General features: G+C 42.8%; 1 protein-coding gene across 1 annotated transcript in view; it reads left to right on the top strand.

Moving 5' to 3' along the window:
- Nucleotides 1-21,458, top strand: part of sptbn4a (spectrin, beta, non-erythrocytic 4a) — a 39,757-nt gene extending 18,299 nt beyond the window's left edge. The window contains exons 3-19 of the mRNA XM_048233384.1: nucleotides 1,136-1,378; nucleotides 1,803-1,892; nucleotides 3,550-3,828; nucleotides 4,931-5,061; nucleotides 5,280-5,484; nucleotides 5,900-6,145; nucleotides 6,723-6,857; nucleotides 7,221-7,468; nucleotides 8,584-8,722; nucleotides 8,933-9,017; nucleotides 9,335-9,540; nucleotides 10,495-11,420; nucleotides 12,731-12,791; nucleotides 12,883-13,139; nucleotides 14,357-14,527; nucleotides 14,928-14,970; nucleotides 16,050-21,458. Coding sequence (XP_048089341.1) covers nucleotides 1,136-1,378; nucleotides 1,803-1,892; nucleotides 3,550-3,828; nucleotides 4,931-5,061; nucleotides 5,280-5,484; nucleotides 5,900-6,145; nucleotides 6,723-6,857; nucleotides 7,221-7,468; nucleotides 8,584-8,722; nucleotides 8,933-9,017; nucleotides 9,335-9,540; nucleotides 10,495-11,420; nucleotides 12,731-12,791; nucleotides 12,883-13,139; nucleotides 14,357-14,527; nucleotides 14,928-14,970; nucleotides 16,050-16,319 — 3,735 coding nt within the window. The 3' untranslated portion in view covers nucleotides 16,320-21,458. The remainder of the gene's footprint in view (nucleotides 1-1,135; nucleotides 1,379-1,802; nucleotides 1,893-3,549; nucleotides 3,829-4,930; nucleotides 5,062-5,279; nucleotides 5,485-5,899; nucleotides 6,146-6,722; nucleotides 6,858-7,220; nucleotides 7,469-8,583; nucleotides 8,723-8,932; nucleotides 9,018-9,334; nucleotides 9,541-10,494; nucleotides 11,421-12,730; nucleotides 12,792-12,882; nucleotides 13,140-14,356; nucleotides 14,528-14,927; nucleotides 14,971-16,049) is intronic.
- Nucleotides 21,459-21,907: the final 449 nt, after the last annotated feature.

The following is a 21,907-nucleotide window of genomic DNA, read 5'->3' on the forward strand; positions in this document are numbered from 1 at the left end:
ACCCAACCTTGCTGCCTAATCCTACTCTGTTCCCCTCACACTCAGGGCCAGATGTACGTACATTTGCGAACGTAGCGTTATCAGCGTCATGGACACACCGCAGATTGCGAACGCTGTCAGACCCAAGTTTCCGTCGTATTTATCAATCGTTCAATCCTTAGTGTAAACTGCGCCTTTCTCCGCCCATAAACGCCAATTTACTTAACGCCCACAACTGAATGGCAGCGCCTACATACAATCGCAGTTGAATGAAGTTAACTGATGACAACATTAAAAAGAATCAAACGTTAAGCGACCATGAAATAATACCATACATGATCAAATGTAAACAAGCTGGGAGATAATGAAGATCAGTAGTTCTACTCAAACTACTTGTGCACGTATAGGCTATAGAAGATTGGTCACATCTAGCAAGTAGGAAAGTTTAAGTGAATGACGTGAAAGTGAAAGTAAGACATTCGAAAGGCCAACGAAATTTAAGGTTGCTTTTGGTAGTACAAATATTTTCACCACAAAAACTGGTGCTCTAAATAGTGATTCTGTTGTCTTTGAAAGGTTCTCTTATTGACGCATTGAACTGCAATTTGGATTAACACCTGCTTTTACAAGGCGGAAGTATTTAGGCGCAGAATAGGCGGCGCTTTTCAGGAGCAGTCTTTGTACATACCGCGGAATACATAATTAGGCGCTCTTTACTCTTCCCCTCCCATCTTTTTACGCTAAACTCCCACTTTCCCCTGGATCCTCCCAGGAATGCATATGCATGACAAACGCAATCTGCCACTTTCAGCTCCCGCGACAGGCAGTTTGCGCTTTTACATCATTGCGGCCTGTTTGTACATACCTCGCAATGATTTTACACACACATTGCGAAACAAATACGCCTGAAGTGGGCGCAAAAGCGTTAGTACATCTGGCCCTCACACTCATATGAGACATCAGACATGTTTGATGCTGTGATGGTATAGAAATACTGTATGTGACATAGGATGTTATAGTTTTACAGTGCAGACGTGACCTAAACACTGGGTGAGATTTCCAGTCTGTGTAAACTGCGTAAACTCGTCTTTCCGCTTTGCCTACCTCTCTCTCTCCTTCTCCCTCTCCCCCTCTCTCCTGACCCCCACTGTGCCAGACCATGGAGTCGCAGTTGTACCGCGGAGTGGGCATGTCTCAGCTGGGGGGCAGCATGTCGGACGTGGGCGTGGGCGTAGGCGCTGGCGAGCTGCAGGCGGGCCTGCTGAGGATGGTGGAAGGAGAGGAGCGGCCAGCCGAGACACGCATCTGCCGCCTCATCGAGCCGCTCAAGGAGAGGCGCCGCATCCTGCTGGCCTCCAAGGAGATGCACCAAGTCAGCCAGGACCTGGAGGACGAGATTGTGAGTTCTCAGAAACCCAGACTAGGATTATACCTAATTTCTAATTTATCACTCACTCACGCCATACCTTGTTTGCAGACATACTCAAACTAAATATTTAAGACACAAATGTTGGCCTTACACAATGGACACTAGGAGCCCTAATTTAAATGCTAGGCAAAGTGCAAACTCAATTTATGAGTTCTTGTGCATGAACTAATTGAATCATGTGGCATGAGACAGCTTTTAGCTGACCCACCACTGTTTGTGCTTAGGGTCTTTTTCATGGTATTAAATTTGCAAATATATTTTGCATAGTTATTAATCAAGTTTTAGCTAGACTTTGCACTTTGACCAGTATTTAAATTAGGGCCCTAGTACTTATGCATCCATGTATGTAGCCGTATGAGAGTTTTGTATTGGATGGTGTTGTGTGGTCCTGCAGGTGTGGATCCAGGAGAGACTCCCTCTGGCATCCTCCAAGGAATACGGAAACAACCTGCAGAGTGTGCAACAGCTGATGAAGACAAATGAGGTTCCCGCTCCCCCTAACGCAACCCACATACCATTCAGATGATGCTAAATTACTGCTTGTGTAGTGAAAAAAGGATTTAAGACAATACTGTGTGGAGTCCTATTTATTTTAAAGAGGCATAGGCTGATAGCCAGCCATAGATAGATGGTATGATAGATGGTAGACAGCCATATCTTACAAATAGCCTCAACAGGAATTGACAAAGCTAGCTAGTTAGCTACATCATGGTGTTTTGTGAATATATTTGGCACTGTTGTGCGGTACTAGCTTTTTTTACATTTTGGTAGGGTTTTGAGGAATTTGGAGGTATGATTAAACATTCACCAGGACAATTCAGTTGAACATGAAGACATTACAATGCTGCACACCACAAACAGGCTTCATCACTGTGGCAACCACGCAGTGAGAACAAGCTAATATGCTAATTCATTAACATAGTGCTGGGCGCAATCAAGTGTAAATTAATTGAGTAATTAGTTTTGCTTTTTTAACATTTAAAGCAGTGTTTCTCAAACTTTTTCAGATGAAGGACCACTTAACCAATAAAAAAGAAGCGCAGGACCACCTAGCTAAAAAAACTTTGCTTATTGTGTCAGAGAATACGATTTAAATTGGCATATCTTACATAGACAGTGTTGCAGAACTGTTTGGATTTACATACAAGTTGGTTCAATATTGCAAACAACTCATCTATATTATATTTTACCACGTCTGCTCGCGGACCACTTGGGATAGCTTGCGGACCACCAGTGGTCCCCGGACCACACTTTGAGAACACTGATCTAAAGGAACATGACATGACATAGGTTGACTTTAAATAAGAATGGGTCCATCTCTTTCTTGTACTGCATTGCATTCTCCGCCATGTTATGCATTGTTGAAAATAGAACCCTTCATCTTACACCTGGTGCATCGTGGTGCCAGGCGCGATGCAAGTCTCGTTGCTAGCTTATACTGGCACAATGATTATTATTCTGCCAGGTGTACGAGTTCACAAGTTGTCAAATGAACCTTGCGCACTCATGTGTGTGTCGATGAAAAAACTAGATGTGGTCAGGTGCATGATCACAAATTGCTATTTTAACGCCACTAAAAATGATAATGCTACTGACTTAAAGGAAAAAATGGTGAAATGCGCATTTTCTGCAATTTTTTTTTTTTTTTTCAGGCTACGTTTCAGGCTACGTTTTCGATTGTAACCCTTTGTCAGTCAGTAGTGAAAGTAAATAATTAAGTGTAAGACTTTGTTTTGTTGTTGAATCCTGCTGTTGCATTCACAGTCGCATGTGCAAGCAGATTCCTTCTGGCAATATGCACTCACTCGTTGTCCAAAAAACCAACACGGCGTGCTCTTACTGTAATGCGTTTCTTGCTCTTAAAGGGAATGGCATATGTCAGTCTCATTGGTTTAATGGATGTTACGCCCAAAATACACCCGTGATTAATTAAGAAACATAACAACAACCCTTTTGAACCATGTGCTCGGCGTCTGATCACTTATTCCGCCGTCAAACTAGCAAAAGTGGACTGGACACGCCCTAAATGTGCTTAAACCATATGCTTCAGACCATGCGTTTTAGAACATTAAAATAGGGCCCGTCGTCTCAATATTGTTTTACTGACAGAGAGATTCTTAATTCTGATTGGTCTGGAGCAGGTGCTGCAGATGGATCTGCAGAGCCGGAGAGACCGATTGGAGGAGGTTCTGGAGAGGGCGGGAGCAGTGGCGGCACTACGCACCCCGGAGGCAGAACTGGTGCGAGAAGGGGCGGAGCATGCACGGCAGCTGTGGGAGGTGCTTCTGGTGGAGGCGGAGCGTCGTACGGTGATGCTGGATGCTGTGTTCCATGCCCAGCAGTACTACACGCAGGCAGCCAAGGCAGATTCCTGGCTCAGTGGTCAGAAGCTCCAGGTCATCAACGAGGAGAGAGGAACGGTATGAAGCTTTCTCACCCACTAGCAGGCAACATTCAGATATCATCCCCAGCAGTCATTTCCATATCACAAATAGAATCAGCCAGCCAGAGTTTATCAAACTGCATTTGTTGTATTTGGTGTGTTGGACAATTGTTATGGACATTTTTGGTGTACAGTATGAATAGAAAAGTTTATGCTCAGTTTGGTGTATTTAAATCCATTTCTATGAAAAACTTTGTTAGAGGATTGATTAATGTAGAACTATTTTAGTTGGGCCTATGGGAGAGTGTGCATAAGTAGGCCTAATTAATGAAATATTAAATAAAAAGTCATTTAGTGTTTTAAGATGTAACCTTAACTTCTTCATCCCCATTTAGATTTACAGGCATTGTAAACATATTTTAACAATTCACTCTATTTTCCTCCTGACACACTTTAGGAACAATTTATAAAGGGTTTTACAACCATACAGTGTAATTATCCAACCGTACTATCTACTCAACATACAGCAATTGTGGTGTTTGTCATCTCAGTAAGATGAAGTCATCCCACTTAGGAGTCTTTTAATCTGTTATTCTGGCACACCACCACACGCAGCCACGTATAGTGAACAGAGCCACAGCAGATCAGCAGATGGCCCACAATATTTCTGCGATTATGCCCTGTGCGTTTACAGCAGGTGTGGGTTTATCTGCATGGCAGGATGAGGTGTAACAAGCGGAGTGATACTCCTGAAGGATTCAGTGGGGCCAGTGCGGGACACTGAGGGGTTTTGGTTTACCACACCCTGTCATTTAGTGATCATCAGTCAGTATGCGAAGCTGTGATTAGTTGTTGTTATAGGTAATTGCTGTGCTGTAGCAGCTATGTGACATGCTAGTTGTTAGAGCACCAGACATTTTCGATCTCTCTTGATATTTTGTCAAAATGTAAACATTACGCTCCTTCATCACTTGTCTCGACAAACCTGTATGGCATTTGTATTTGTTTATGATATATGACTGTATCATATCTGACGACAGAAGGTTAATATAAAGCCTCAGCGGATTTTTCCGGGGCCTCAATCTCCAGCTCTGTCTCTGATTGCGGTTGTGTGGGGGGTCTGTGTTTGTTCCTGGCAGGATGAGCCAAGCACCCTGAGGCTCCTGAAGGAGCAGCTCGCTCTGGAGCAGACGGTGGAGAACTACGCCGAGACCGTCAGCTTCCTGTCTCAGCAGTGCCGCAGGATGCTGGAGCTCGGACACCCGGACAGGTAGAAGATGGAAAAAAAAGATGGAGGGATGAATGGATTGATAGATAGATAAACTGATTGATGGATGGATAGATGGATGGATGGAGACATAAACAATGTTAATATTATGGAGATAGTTCCCACATTCACATAAATGCAAAAAGTGTTATCTGAGTTATGTATAGTCCCCCCCTTCGCTCTATCTATCTCTATCTCTCTCTCTGTCTGATCTCCTTCAGTGAGCATATCACCAAGCAGCAGTCCCACATAGACCGCCTGTACGTGTCGCTGAAGGACCTGGTGGAGCAGCGCAAGACCAAGCTGGAGCAGCAGTACTGGCTGTACCAGCTGAAGCGTGAGGTGGAGGGCCTGGAGAAGTGGATAGCCGAGCGCGAGGCGGTGGCTAGCTCCACAGAGATGGGACAGGACCTGGAGCATGTCACGGTCAGTAAGCTTCAGTGCCTTACGGCAGGGCTGCGCATCTCATGCTGCTCAGCATTGGAAAATACTAGTTTCATAACTAGAGTCGAGACTTGTGCCAATTCAGTACAGGGGATACTCTTGAAATGCCATCCTTTTAAGCATAACTGAGCATCTGCTGTGTGGGCGCAGGGTTTTCTGTTCAACCAACATTACAACATTAATGTAGACTGATGCATATATTTTCATTAACTTCAAACATAGATTGTTAAGCGATTCTGCGTATTTCTGAATAAGCATACTTCCATAAATATGCCTTCTTCCTCATAAATTACTAAGTATAATAAGTCAAATTACAATACTGTAAAAATGATTTCTCCCTCCCTTCTCTTCCACCGTCTCTCCTCACCTTCCCTAACATTGCCCTTCCGCCTTGTAGGTTCTGCAGGAGAACTTCACCAAGTTCACAACGGAGACGCGCGCGGCCGGCCAGAGGCAGATGGAGTCCGTCAACAAGATGGTGAATGAGATGATCGACTGCGGCCACGTGGACGCCGCCACCATCGCCGAGTGGAAGGATGGTCTGAACGAGTCGTGGGCTGACCTGCAGGAGCTTATGGAGACGAGGAGCCAGATGCTGGCTGCCTCACACCAGCTGCACAAGTTCTTCACCGACGGCCAGGAGGTAAGCAGGAAAAAACAAAATGGCATCCTACAGGCATTTACAGTAATTTTCTGTGTATTAGCTGCATTGTGTAAACCACAGGACAGTGTTTTATGCAAGTTAAAAAAACAAAACCATATTAATGCCATATTAACTGACGCCATGTATTAACATCATAGCTTAAGAAATTTTGCAAAATCAATGTATAAACCTGGGCTTATAGTTGGGAAATTACAGTAATATCATGTGTATGTGTGTATATGGATATATGTAGAGATCTTTGCTTGTACTGTGTATGTGTTCGATTCAGTGTATGTGTCTGTCTGGTTTGTGTCGTGTCTTATGTGTCTTACTGTATGTGTGTGTGTGTGTGTGTGTGTGTGAGTGTGTGTATGTGTGTGTGTGTGCGTGTGTGTTATAGCTGGTATCATTAATGTAGACTAGAGATCTTAGTCTGTCCTTGTCATAATGCCTTCAGCTGCAAAATTCCTAGGTCTAATCTAAGCTAACCTAAGACTAATCATTTTCCGGTCTTAACTACTCCATGCCCTCTCAACACTCTGCCTTGGTACTGTTTGTGTATTATGTTGTATACCAGGTGTTGGTTCAGATCGAGGGCAAGATGCGTCAGCTCCCTGAGGTGCGTTCATGTCAGGTGAGCACAGCCAACCCCGGTACGCTGCAGAGGCTCCTGCACTCGTTTGAGCATGCGCTCCAGCTCCTCGTCACCCAGGTGAGACCACACACACATATAGGCACCCATAGAAATCATATGATCCCTTTAATAACCTGAGATCACATAGGAGGGTACGCTAAAAAGATTTGTGATTTACACATCTATAAAAAAATATGGCCACTAACTGCATCCAAGTTGACAATAGTAAAATAGTAAATTGACCATATCTATTTTAAGATGCTATACTCCACTCAAACAATATTTACATAATAACATAATATTTTAGACATATATTAAACATAATATTTCTCACTGAATAAATTATATGATATTATATGACACTGACCAGACCCATCTTAAGGAACAAGAAAATCTGTTATCATGTTTTTCTGTCTGACCTTTCTACCTATGATCCCACAGGTGCGGCAGCTACAGGAGAATGCTGCCCAGTTGAGGGCCATTTACGCTGGGGAGAAGGCAGACGCAATCCTGGCCCGTGAGCAGGAAGTGATGCAAGCCTGGAGGGAGCTGCTGGTTTCCTGCGAGGGCAGCCGTGTGCAGGTCACCACGGTAACGGACAAGGTGCAGTTCTTTGCCCTGGTGCGAGAGCTGAGCATGTGGACAGATGGCATTATGGGCCAGATTGGACCCCATCCGGACAGTGCTAGGTATGAACACACACACACACACACACACACACACACACACACACACACACACACACACACACACACACACACACATACACACCTGTTCAAGTTGTGGTAGACTGATGGTTTAGTATTTCTTAAAGACTGTAGCAGATAGACCTAAACACACAATTGCTGAAGCTGTAGATTGCTAATGGAACTTAACACATGCTAAAAGCAAATGGGTTAAACCCCCTTCACTCCTCCATCCACTGCCTACCTCCCTCAATATGCCTTACTGACTAGATTACTGGCAGGCATCTTGATAAACAAATTTTTGTGATTGACCGGTGAGTGTAGAAATGATATATTTTCATTAACAGTAGCCACCTAATTTGTCACCTGTCATGTTAGTTTTAGAAATAGGCCTACACCATTCTGGTGTATCTTTCCTAATATCAAAATGCATTTGTAAAAAAAAAAAAAACAGACCAGAAATCTGGGTTGATTTGTGACATACATTTACAAACAAATTCCTTATAAGTAAGAACCCTTACTGCAGAAACAGTTACTTCTAAAGGCAGAAGTGTAGCATGAAGTCTGGGTAAATGCCATACAGTAGATGAGGCGTATTCTAGTTGCCTTTGGACACAGCTGCAGAAACCTATTTCTGTTTAAATGTCACACTCTTCTTTGGAGCATTTTTGCTGGGAATGGTCGGCTGATCACTGCTCCAGTTTGTGACGGTCCCTTTGAGGCAAATTAGTTTGTTATAAAATGCTGTTTTCACAGATTGCCATTATGTTGTATTAGCTTACTAGCTGCAAACTTCATCTGCATACTTACAAAACTCTACCTATGCAGATACCGTACGGTACTAAGCTATGAATAGGGGGGAGATATTCATTAATTCATTTATTTATTTTATTCATTTAACAGACATTTTATTGTGTATATATTTATTTTTATGATGTATAGGAGAGTAGAAAAACGCACACATTACCTTGGTGTTGTTAGCTTCAGGAATACTTCCTACATTCCACATTGTCAGCACATTGATTGCTATATAAGTGGATTAGTGCCATTGTTATTTCCCAATCTGTGGTTTATTGTGTGTCTCATTGCTTTGTGTATTTGTTTCTAAAAAAAATCAGGGACGTGTCAGGTGTAGAGACGATGATGTCCCAGCATCAGAATCTGAAGGCTAAGATGGAGGCCAAGAGCAAAGTCTTCACCCAGTGTGTGGAAATGGGAAGGATGCTCCTAGCAGCCCGTAACCCTGCATCTGAAGAGGTGTTGTACTCAAACACACAGGGTGGCATAAACACACACGTATAGCCATATACACACGCTCTCACACACACTCGCACGCACGCACGCACGCACGCACACATACAGGCACACGCACAAACACACTCACACACACAGCACATACCTTTTCTCTATCATTTATCTGACTCTCTCTATCCACGTCTTCTCTCTGTCTGTCTGTCTGTCTACCAGGTAAAGGAGAAGCTGGACCATGTGATGGCCAAGCAGAAAGACCTGAATGATCGATGGGACCAGCACTGGGAAAAACTGCAGCACAGTAAGCACTAGAATTTATTAGGACATTAATTTACACACACACACACACACACACACACACACACACACATATTATCATTAAACATGGTAGCGGTATTAAAAATCGTAGAGTAACTAATACCTTGAATTGGAGCACTTAAAAGCTTATTATATCAACCACAACAATATATGGACTTAAAAAGACACATGTCTGTGAGACAACTATAATTAGAATCAAAATGTTGAAATAGCAGGGATCTGTCAAATCCAGTGCATCCACGCTAGATCAGGACTAAATCTATTTTCTGAGTGTTCTGCTGTTGCTCTCTGATGCTGCAGCGCAACAGAGACTCCAAGAAGCCCAGAGGATTCAGGCCGAGAAGGCGTGGCTAACCTCCAAAGAGCCAATGATCAGCCCTGCCAGCCCACGTGAAATGATGGGCGGGACAGGAGGGGCCGATGAGGTGGAGCAGCTGATTCGTCGGCATGAGGCATTCCGGAAAGCTGCGGCCACATGGAAGGAACATTTCAGCTCTTTGCGACAGGTTAATACTGTATATCTCATACAATCAGAGTACTTATAGGTAGGGATGTAGCGATGAATCGGCTAAAAATCAATACAAATGTGTAAAGATTACAACCGGTTAAAAAAAATATGGATCGTTTATTAATCAAATTTTTAAACAGAGTAGGGCGTAATCTGCTTTTGATTTCACTTGTTCGATGTCAGACATCAGTACACATTCAGTTGTTGGTTGGTTGTTCAGAGTGATAAAACACAGATATCCCCATAATTGACAACAATAGTACAATTGGGTGTCAGATTGGTCAAAAGTTTATTCTAATTTAAAACAACCTCATCAGGGCACTGGATAATACGCAAGGGACTGGGACACTTCGCTGACAACGAGTTCAGACCTTGTCAGACCTCAGTTTATATAAATAAAGGAATATTTTTTCAAACATAATTTGTCCGCAGGATATTATTTTAAAAGAAATCATGAGAAAATCGCATCGTGAAACAAAATCGTGAATAGTGAGTTGAGCATATATTACATCCCTAGTTATAGGTGATTTATCATTTTGTTTATTTATATCATATTTATATTATATTTTTATTTATTTATTATATTTAACTGGTGTATGATTGTATTGTCTGTCACTGCATGTACAGAATATATGCTCTGTGTAAAGAAAGTGATATCACATTGGATTTTTGTCACAGTGATACAAAGTGAAACAAAATAAAGCTTTCTAAGACAGAGAGTACTTTTCTACGAGTTGAGTTTTTGCCTACCTACAGAGTAATGTTGACAGGTACTTTTCATACACAGTCATAAACATCAGCTCATCTTAGCTCACACAGCATACACAAGTATACTGTATAGCTTATTGTTGATACTATCAATAGTGTGGAGAGTGTGGATGCTGTTGATAATATTGTTGCCTGTTGTCTCTCCCACTCTCCCTGCTCTGTCTTTATGTTTGTCACCTGTCAGGTGGAGAAGCTAAAGGAGGAGAAGAGCAGGCAGTCTTCTTCTTCATCGCTGCTCAACAGGCAGATGTTTCCTCTCTCCTGCCTGGTCGGGAGCTCGTCCTCCTCATCGTCCTCCTCCACGCCCTTCAGGCAGAGTCTCCAGGACCAGCTGGACATCAAGTCTGGCCCAGACGTGCCACAACTGGCTGCCCACTCCCTCGCCCAGAGACTGGGAACTCTGGCATCCTACAGCCCTGTCATGAACGGCTCGTCTTACCACGGCCTCAACCCACAAGCTGGGGTCGGCATGTCGGACAATCCGGGCTATCACGTGCTGGTCCAACAGGCCGGGCAGCTTGGAGTGGACAGCTCCAGTTACCATGGGCTAAACCAACAGGGTATGATGGGGGTGGACAGCTCCAGCTACCAGGGGCTGAACAATCCTGGCATGGGGGGTGCCGCCGCTGGCATGATGCCCGAGCCGAAGATGGCGTACGCGTGGCAGCACCTGAAGACCGACTGCATGCAGCCCAAGCTAAACCACATCCACAAGGCCGTCCCAGCACTACTAGAGGCTCACCACGCCCAGCAGCAGCAGCAGCAGCAGCAGGGCCACCCGGTGGGCGAGATCCACCCAGGCATCGGCATCGACAGCTTGGAGCTGCTGCACGGCCGGCTCCAGAGGGACCCCCGCGGCAGCCGCTCCGACCCCCAGATGGACCACCTGCGACGGGAGCGTGAGTACAGGCTGGGCCGGCAGACCTCCAGCGAGCAGGAGATCCAGGCGCGCCTCAACGAGCTGCCCATGATCGTCAGGCAGGAGCGCTACCGCCGGCGGCTCGAGCGGCAGTCGTCCAGCGAGCAGGAGCAGGCCAGCGGCCAGGCCAGTGGTCAGGCCAGCGGCAAGCCCAGCGACCAGGAATCTGCCACATCGGACAAGAGGCCTGGGTGAGGGAGTCAGGACCGGTGTGGTTTATTCAATTCTATTTTCACTCAATTACTTTTTTCAATATGTTTATTTTGTATCTTGATTAGCTTATTACACTGGTCCAAGCCACATACCATGCAGTTTCAATATTAAGAAAGGCAGAGACACTGGTAAATGGCTGGCTGGTAAAAGCTTCGTTTAAAGGAGTGAATGCTAATTTATTGGATGGAAGAAGGTAGGTATGAAGAGATACTGATTGTTTTTTGTTTTTTTAATTAAAGGGTAGGGCCATTACAATAAATAACTGCACTACTTCAAGTAACCGGGTTTCCTGAGTATCAAAACTACAGATTTATTTGCAGTTCATATGAAATTCAATATTTTGGACATTCAAATATTACTGTGCTGTATTGTATTTCAGAAAAAACTGCAGTAACTGTCCCAAAATTGCAGATATGTTTTGCAAGGGTTGCAATATAGTTAATGGTAGCTAAAAAACACTAGCCACAGAGAACGCTATGTTGTTTAGTGACTTGTGGTGAAAGTGTGGTGGGCTTTACATCACAATGTTGCTAAATACATCAGTTAGCAAGCTGTCTGGCTTGAATCAGTAGGCTTGCTGTGTGTGTTGTTACTGGTTTTGCAAAGCTAAGCTATCGGCTATAGACCCTTTCAACAATAAAAACAAAAACAATGCTTGAACGTTCTATTTGGGCCCCAATCTACTTCCTCTGCATTAAGATAACATATGGAATGTTAAAAAGGAAGTCTTGTGGGGCCAACTATGATGCTGATAATGGAACTCTCTTGAAAGGGTCCATAAGGTAGTTAGCTTAGTAGTTTTGAGCAAAAACTCCTTAGAGCCTGTGTTGCAAGCAGAGGTTAGAAAAAGTGGCTAACATTACCCACCTCCACACTAGTCAATCTAGCTCATGCATCCCATGGGGAGAAAGAGGACTAAGATGATTCTATATTTAGTGCTAACCCTTAAAGGTGTAGGTTTTTGAACGTTCTAAGTTCCGCAACAATTGAAGGTTCTAAAATTCTATGTTGAATTCAATGAACCCAGATATTCTTTAGAATGTTAATTTCCCAACATTCCCGTCACACCGGTGTGACGGGACTCCTTTAGGGTTAAGGGTAGTTGTAAAATGATTACCCATATTAAGAACCATTATCTACTTATAACTGACTGCTCACTAACAATGTGTGCTTTAGCTTTCAATAGCTTCCTATGTCATGCTACAAATTTCTAGTATGTTTTTCTAGTGTTTTTTGCATAACTTGAACTTGTACAACCTTCTGACTGGGTGTCCTTTGATGTTTTTAGGGATAAACGCTCCACAATGGCTGAGATTGTTGAGCAGGTTCAAGAAAGAGAGGCAGCACAAGTAAGTGATATATGTATAGTTAAATGTGGATAATCCATATGAATAAGAATTTATGGAAAATGTATTGAAAATGGTTCCTGAACTCCTACAGGCCCGAGGGGAAGTGTACCGGCCCCCCAGTGTTCTCTCAGCACCATGTGGCCGCCTAGACCGCCCGCGGGCGAGGGACCGGCCCAAACCTCGGAGGAGGCCGAGGCCCAAAGAGCCAGAGGAGACGACCCGCCGCTCTCGATCGGCGCCCGCCCAGAGTGCGCTTGCTGTGCCAGCTATCCCCAGCCACACCGTCCATGTGGAGGGCTTTCTCTACCGCAAGCACGAGCCTGAGGGCAAGGAGAAGAGTCCCAACAGGTAACAGAATCCCCACAAGGACTCTGCACCCAGCACAATACAGACACAAATCCATCACTACAGCACATCAGCACAGTCAATGTTAGGAGCAACTAAATTACTCAGATTACTGTTACTAAAGTTTACTCCTCAAGCTGTCCTCTTTGTTTTATAGCATGTACGGAGTATCTGTGTTTGAGTGACAACATATGTAGGCCTATGACATCAACAGTGTCTCTCAACTAGGGCCTTAGGTAGAAACTCAATGTATGGTCCAGACCAAAAACATACTATCCATATTCTGTGCTCTTTTAGCCAATGATTAAATTAATAATGAATGGAATATGAATATTTAAAAATTGGAAACACACAATCTGTGCCTAAGATTATACTCAAGCAAATATGCCATGCATAACAGCCCCAACAACATACCTTGGAGACATGCTCACTAAGGACTGCATAATACAAGGCTGTCAGACAGAGCATTGGGGCAGCAGAGGGCCCCTTAAGGAACTCTATAGGGTACCTCTCCTGTAAGGTCTTTGTGCTTGACAAGAGGCTCAGTAGGTTGTGAACTGGGAGGGTTGTGAAGTAGATGAAGGGTTGTGAAGTAGATTGAACAAATTGTCCTGGACAACAGTTGACTGCATCCATACAGCCCAAGCACGACAAGAATGTCATTTTGGGGGGGCAAGTAAAATCTTAAATAAAACTAGCATATATCAAGTCCCACTGCACCAGGCTCTTTGCTGAAGAAGAGGTGTTACAAAAACTCTAGATGAAGAAAGCTTTGCATTAAAGTATTAGGGCCACAGTGACTGGCTCTGTGACCACTATTAACTCTTTCCTCTTTTCCTTCTCATTTTCATAGCCATGCTACATTTAGCATTCCTAATGTGTGCAAGGGAGTGCCATTTACAAACAGGAAGGATTAGTGCAGTAAAGCGACAATAGATAAGCTTACTCCCCCTGCTGGTTAGAAGCTGCATTACAGCCCCCCTAGTTGTACACACAATCTGTGAAGGAGAACTAGTAGTAGTAGTTAAAGTGCTCATCAGTACATTCACGTCTGACCAAAAAGATGGACTTTTTTTCCAGAACCTGGTTTCTTAAATTTGCTACTTGGGTCGATAAGGACATGTGATCCAATGTGAAGTAAATGGATGTATTTTAATAGGTTGGTAAGGGGATTACATTTTTAACGTTTGGCTTTGTCTTCATCTGTGTTTCCTCCACAGCAAGTCCTGGGTGAACCTCTACTGTGTGCTCACCAAGGGAGAGATTGGTTTCTACAAGGATGCCCGACACACCACCACGCCATACAATGACGAGCCACTACTCAACCTCAACACCTGTACCTGTGACAGTACGAATGGATACAAGAAGAAGAAAAACGCCTTCATCCTGAAGTAAGACTTAAGAGAGAAAAAAAGAACCAACTGGTTCAAAAGTTCAAAAAGGAGTAAATGAGTAGTTTAAGAAGAATCAACTGACTGAATTTGCAATAACCTGAACACTTAAAACAAATATGCTCCCATATTTTATCTCAAAAATAATATTTTGATCTAAACTATTTGGAGTAAATAATTATGTTTATTCCATACCCAACAAATAGGTTGTAAAATAAATAAAAAAGAATACTCTTGAGACAAGAACATGACCTCATGTACTGCACATGGTTCAAATAATGATTAAAACTGTAAATATGATAATACACATATAGCACCTTGGATCATAGGGCGACAAGACACCCGTAGCGTTCTGGTCTAAGTCAGCAACACTCAACACAGCTCTATTTCTTCTTCACAGAGTCCCAAATTCAGATGACTATATTTTCCTGGCCAAGGATGAGGTAAGGACGCCCTTTGTCCTTGTCTCATCTGTGTGTGTGTGTGTGTGTGTGTGTGTGTGTGTGTGTGTGTGTGTGTGTGTGTGTGGCAAAAGTAAATTCACTCAACCATGTTTCCATTGTTAGGATCCTAGGTGCTATGCAGAGTTCAGGAGGAGTTTTCTTAAACACCACACACCACTCTTCCATTGACATACATTATTTTTAATCTAGCGCCACTCGGGGTACAAGAGAGTTGGGCTGACGGCCACTGGTTTGCATGCTAACTTTAGTGGATATCAACTGTGTTTTGACGTCATGTCAAAATGGTTGTTTCTTATTCTGTTGATATGTCTAGGTCATTTTTTTAAATGTTTCAATCTAAAAGAACTCCACATAGCACTTTTAAGAATGGATTTCAGAATCTGCCAACCTGTGTTCAGGTCACTTTTTAGACTTTTTGGTTATTATTTGTAGGGGCCATATTGTTTCCAAATACGCAAATGAAACTCTCATCAAGCACAACCTTTCAGACAACAAGGATACATTCCCCTTAAAACTTGCTTCACCACACAGAAATCTTCAATTTAATTGAAGTCTATCAATATGTACACAGTGATATTGATATGCCAGGCATGTCACTAGAGTGGTTCATCTTTTCAAAAGAATGCATCCATAAATTCATGGCTAGAATGTAGCTGCTCCCTCCCTGATTCTAAATAGCCATGGGCAGTAGCTCTCTGTTGTTATTAACTGTCATCAGTCTGCCCTTGCTCTGTAGGATTCTATCTTCCTCTGCTCTGCATTGTAATGCACTGATCTTAAACCACTGTACCTGGAACAGGGATAGAGAGACAGTATGTATATGTAGGGCCTTCAGGATCAGGATAGAGAAACTCTGCTCCAACGCAATACTCTCTATCTCAGCTCTCCTATTGAAGTCATTAGTAGTGCTCTTTATGGGCTGTGTCAGGCAAGTAAAGCCAATGGAGAGGGTTCAGTTAGGTGTGGAGAGCAGGGACAGATGGTGGACATATATTGAAGGGGAGCACTGCATAGGGAGCTTTTGCTCTAACTGACTCACCCAACCATCTCCCCCGCAGGAGGAGTTCAAGAAGTGGGTGTCCAGCATCAACGCCTCCCTGAAGGAGCACGAAGACATCATCAAGTGGGAGAAGCCTACCACCTCGTCCACAGACCCAGACAAGTCGGAGCTGAATGTGCGCTCGGAAGGAGCTGACCGGTCCGAGGGAGCCGACCGCTCGGAGAGAGGCGACGGCTCGGAAAAGGCTGACGGCTCGGAAAAAGTCGACACGTCGGAGAGGGTGGAGGGCCGGGACCCAGGGTCGAGCACTTCTGGCAGGAGCAAATGATACATAGTCACTCGTGTGAGAGGTTATCCATCTACCAGTCAGTCAATCTATCTATCAATCAATCTATCTAGCTATCTTATCTGTCTATCTATCTATCTATTTATTTATTTATCTATCCATCTGTTCACCTACCCAGCCATTTATCTGAGCAGAGGTGAAAGAGGAAGGTTTATTTTTCAAAGTTTATCCCTCTTTCAGTCTCTCTTGCTTTCTCTTTCACACAACTCTTCTCCCTCTGTCTGCCCACATTACTTTGCTCTCTCTGTTTGAATTTCTGCCCGGGTGTGGCTGAGTAATGTGCGTGTGTCCACATCATAATAAGCTAACTATGGGTATACATCACTCTATATTACCACACAGTATTTCTAGGTATGCTCTTCTGAGGACTATTCAAGCCTTTGGAGATGGTGAAGTACCCCAAAATGCAGGAAAAAAATAATCTTTTTTGTTGTTTTCTGGAGCAGTGTATACACATTTGTTGCTTTAAATAGTTATTATTTATGTGATGTGGTGTGTAAAAGTTCTACAGTTCTTCCAAGTTTTTTTTTATTCTGTCAGTGTACTTTGATTTAGCAGATTTGCATCTTCCAGTGATACTGAAGCCACTAACAAAAGCGCACACCCACAGACACATAGAAACAGACACACACACACACACACACACACACACCTTGTGATAATATAACCCATACGTAGCATGTGTCTACCCACTTCACAAGAAAAATAGAATGCTATTACATCATGGGAACCAAATGATCAGCTTCACTCCATTTCTTTGCAGATCATCTAGATTCCAGAGGTTTCAGTGGGGTACACACATTGTAAACTTGTAGCAGTGTGTATTTATTCTTAACTACAACTTAACACCTTAAAGGGCAGCACTGCAGTGATATAACTTAAAGGGGTGGGGGAAGGTTGGCGGACCACATACCTTTATGTTTCCTCTGTAGTGTATTTGTACTGGGCGTGTCTATTCTTCTATTCTAGGGGCGTGTTTCCCTTCAAAAAAAATGTCGGGTAGTCTTTTGTCTTAAAAATTGTCGTGTTTTAGGATACCATGCTGCCAGACTTGTACTAACCTTGAGCATTATGCTTTTCCAATGAAATATGTGGGGAGGAACCTGCAAGAAAATGTGAACATCCTGTATGTAGGGAAACCTGGAAATCATAATATTGTCATTACAGTAATTAGGTAACATAATCAAATCAACATTCAAGATGGACAACAAGTCTTCCCATTATAAGTAGATAGCTTGCCTACTAAGGACATCTTTGGCTTCTCCAAGCTGTCCCTGGATTGTACCTTTGAGACAGTTTACTAGTTAATAATGAAATCAGAGGTGGGTTGTCTGAGCATCCAATGCTTTACACAACAATTCACAAATGCACATGCTTGTGTTCATCTGTGTGTACATGTGTACATCTGTGTTGACACTAATGTATGTGTGAATGTGTGTGTGCCTGTGTGTGTACACTAGTAAATCCAATCCAACAAGCTGTAATCAGTTGAAAACCAACCTCTTTTTCCATTTGTAAAAAATATACAACACAGCAAGCTAAATGTGTATTCATGGCTGGCTATATTCAGTAAAATGTAAAAACGAGAGTCAGTCACTTCAATTAGATATTGTTAAAAATGCATTTACCACGTTGTATGCAGGGAAAAGCTCTTTCTTCACTTAACACTGCTTATCAGGTTTTTGTCATACTTTTTTTACATATCTTGTAGCTAAACCACTGGTCAGTAACAGTGAATGCTATGACCAGGGTGTGTCTGATTCTCCTTCACTGTAGGTCAGTGGGGTGTTTTGTTACTGTTGCTATTGTCTTTTGTTTGTTTTTTAGCTGTGTGATGGAGTTTAATTCATTTTCAGATGAAGTTGCTGCTTGCATTGTGTGTGGCATCTCTGATGCTCTCTCACTCGCGCTGTCAGGGAATGAATGTTTGCTTACTCTTTTTACAGCCACATTTGTGGTGGTTTTCCTGCCTGCCAGAACTATTCATATGCATTCAATTAGTTATTTTAATTATAGTTTATTTATTTATTTCATTGGGGCAAGGTGAATGCCTCATGGAGAATCACTTGCATTGGTCTAGGCTATACAAAAAACTCCCAGTTTGATCCCTAACCTTGAACACGAAGACCAAACTGAGAGAAGAGGCAAACAATTTCACTCATACTATTGCATGATAGTTGTTTCCATCATGCCACAAGATCAACATTCTAGGTGTTTTCTCTTGCAAAATTGTTCAGAGTTCCAGAACACTTGCTTCACTAAAAAGGTGGAGTGGTGTGTTTGTAAGGGGGCAAAACTATTTTCACAAGACACCATTGCTATTTACCTCAGTGTTACATGGTCAGCATAATGGAAAGTAAATTCATATCTCACACATCTCCGCATGCATAAAACACAGTGAACATGTCCTGTTCCTTTATTGGGTATTAGAGAGCAGCCACTTCACTAGAAAATTATGAATGGTGCTGGAATATGTGAAAATACTGATTATTATTGCCAACTACAGGATTGCAGCCTTAAAAAGTCTCTGTCAAATGTTTATCTACTTTATAGCTTTGTGTGTCAGACAATTTAGTAGACCAGTTATTCACCAACCCTTCTGAATCACAAACCCCTTGCAAACACTGCAGTCACAACAATATACTGCTTTTTTCAAAAGAAAATAAATTGAACATAGCGCTTTGTAAATTACATTTTAATGATGTCTTTTGGCTACCGATACAGCCATTTCTGCTGCTATGGGCTTCACATGTATGTTCACTCCAAAAAGACGCAAAACCAAACACTACCATCAAACAGGAAAGGGGACTGATGTTACAAGTGTTGTTTGCCAATACACTTCACCCTAGGTTGTACTTAAAGAGACACGCCACTGTACCACACAGACAAGCATTAGTGATAGAGGAGCTATGGGAATTCCCAGTGAAACCCTTTAACAGTGATCACACATACAGCAAACTGTCAGTATATCATGTAGAGTTGTGTAAACAGACATACTGTGTAGTTGAGGAATGTACAGTGTACAAGTAAGCTATGTCAGCTGAAACTCATTGCCCTCTGTGCTTTTGGCTTACTGTGGTAGTAGCTTTGGACCCCTCACCGTTTTATTATATTTAGAAAAATCGGAATCATTCCAAGTTGGCATTTCCCATTGAACAAAAGCAGGTACTCTTAATGTAGTCTAAACTGTGTTACTTAAATGAGTGGGGATGCCAGGTTATTCTCCATGGCTCTCTCCGTACAACAGCTTTCCAGGCAAAGTGGGGGAAGGACTTGCAGTCCTTCACCAGTAGACTCCCCTGGTGTCTCCCAGGACAACGGCTGTGATTGGCATTGGAGAATCTCATTATAGATTGAGGCCACTAGCATTACCTTAGGGACGTCCGCCCCTTGTTTTCCTAACACATGGCAGAGTTTCTGCAAGCACCTCCCTATTCCTACTCATTGTGAGACCCCTGCTGTTATGGCTTGGAGACGCGAATCAATCACTAGTCGATTAACTGAAGGGCTGGTCTTTAAAAAAATGTATTGAAACAAAAGTAATTGTTGTTGTTTTCTGTTGGGGAGGGGGGATGGAATTTAAGACATTTTCATTCCGTGACATCTGGATCTCACCAGTGTACAGTGTGTATATTGGTATAAAATGAATTATTTTTATGCAGTATTGTGTAGCTCTAACTCTGCTGATGAAGTATTGATCTAAAGTGAATATAAAAAAAATGCTATGTCCACCCAGACAACTGCGCAGGGCAGAATAGAATTGTACTCTATGGAATTTAATGTGGAAAATATCCAACAGAAGATAAGAGACACTCATGCAAGCTTTTGATTTTTGCACCTCCACACTGCCCTCTCCATTGCGCTGTGGCGAAGCAGGGTTTATGAGAACACCTGACATATGTATCTAGTATTGCACAACTTTTGCACAGCTCCTTGTATGTCTTTTCCTCCCCAAATTTGTCATTCAAAGAAAAACTCCCTGACTTTACTGTGACGACAGGTCCGATTATAATAGAATGTGGCTGCCATGTGATTGATTGATGCTGTTCCCCTTTTCCCCTGTCTCTACCATCCATGTCTGTCTCCTCTGCACCCACTGATGTTGATCATTTGGAGGGGTAGGGGGAGGGGTGTGTGAGCTTGACTCGACAAAAGGGACTTCCTGGAGCCAGGCTCAATGTGAATAAAAAACAAATGGAACAACCTTACGAATTCAGTCAAGGCTACAGATTCTCCCCAGAATGTCTTTGACACAAAAAAAGCACAATGTTCTCCCCTACAAAAAGAAAAAAGAATAAACAAAAACAAGAAATCAACATCCCATTGGAAGTGAGGGAAAAAGGATGAAGACTATCATCCTAACACAGACTCTGAGCCCCTTGTTTTTATGTTCGCTCCAAACCCCCTAAAACCCCCTCCACTGAGACAGGTGGCATCATAGCGGGTACGGACAGCACTGTCCGACACACACTTACGGCCACCAACACACCCTTTCAGTGTACTCACAAGGAACTATGGGAATCAGAATCCTGCTTGGACCACAACCTTTTGCTCTCACAGATGTGGACACCAACCTGCTCTATGTTTGTTGTTTGTGAAATTCAGTTTCTGTTTGTTTGCCATACACCCTGCAGCACCACCACCAAGCTTGCCCTGATAAGATTTTATATTATTATTCAAAGCTTAGTTGCTAAAAAGTCAAAGACTACTGTCAATTTTACTCCACAAGATATATCCCCCAGTAAAGATATATGGACTCTAAGTGGACTCTTCAGCTTGAAACAAATCAAGTAAGCCATTTCATATGAGGAACATAGAAGAAAAACACTACTAAGTTGCATGAACGAGAATATAGAGGCGATTTCTATGCAACAGCTGTGCATGTTTATAAAGGGTTCTACTCCTTCAGTACCCCCAGAGCAGGGCCAGATCGGTCCCAGTGCTGGCTACTAGCTGGGCCCCTCCTGGACAGGGCTGATGATGACTGTGTACAGAAGGACTGTGAAAGAAACAGATGACATGTGTAACTGAGATTTGTCATTTAAAATGAGAAAAAAAGAACAAAAACATCTCTGTGCTGATACCTTCACAGATTCATAAATACAGGTTGTATATATCAAACAGCTTGCGTGTCTTATTTGAAATCAACATTGCCACTTATTAGCCTTCCTGTTCACCTACAAGTGTTCTTCCTCGGGTCATCCATAAACAGATCATCTGGTAAAGACCTGGACCTGCTCTGGCATGGAGCTAGTAGGGCACTGTGACTTCCACTGACATGCATTAACAGCAACACACTATCACATTGTTTTACATTTACATTTAGTAATTTAGCTGACTCTTTTATCCAAAGCACTGTGTTGTTAAATGCTATATAGACACTGGAAAATATCTCAGTTTTGTGGGACAAATATTATTTAGTTCAGATTGTCTACTCAAGGCATTCAAATTGATGCATTTACATGTATTATTTAACACAAAGACCTTTGGTTAGCCTACTTGTTTGCAATAAGAGTGTTATTGTAAGTTTTACAGATCAATGCCGTGAGAAAAAAGAATCCTGTTGCTTT

This window comes from Alosa alosa, chromosome 2 (genome assembly GCF_017589495.1).
Source record: "Alosa alosa isolate M-15738 ecotype Scorff River chromosome 2, AALO_Geno_1.1, whole genome shotgun sequence".
Taxonomy (NCBI): Eukaryota; Metazoa; Chordata; class Actinopteri; order Clupeiformes; family Clupeidae; genus Alosa; species Alosa alosa.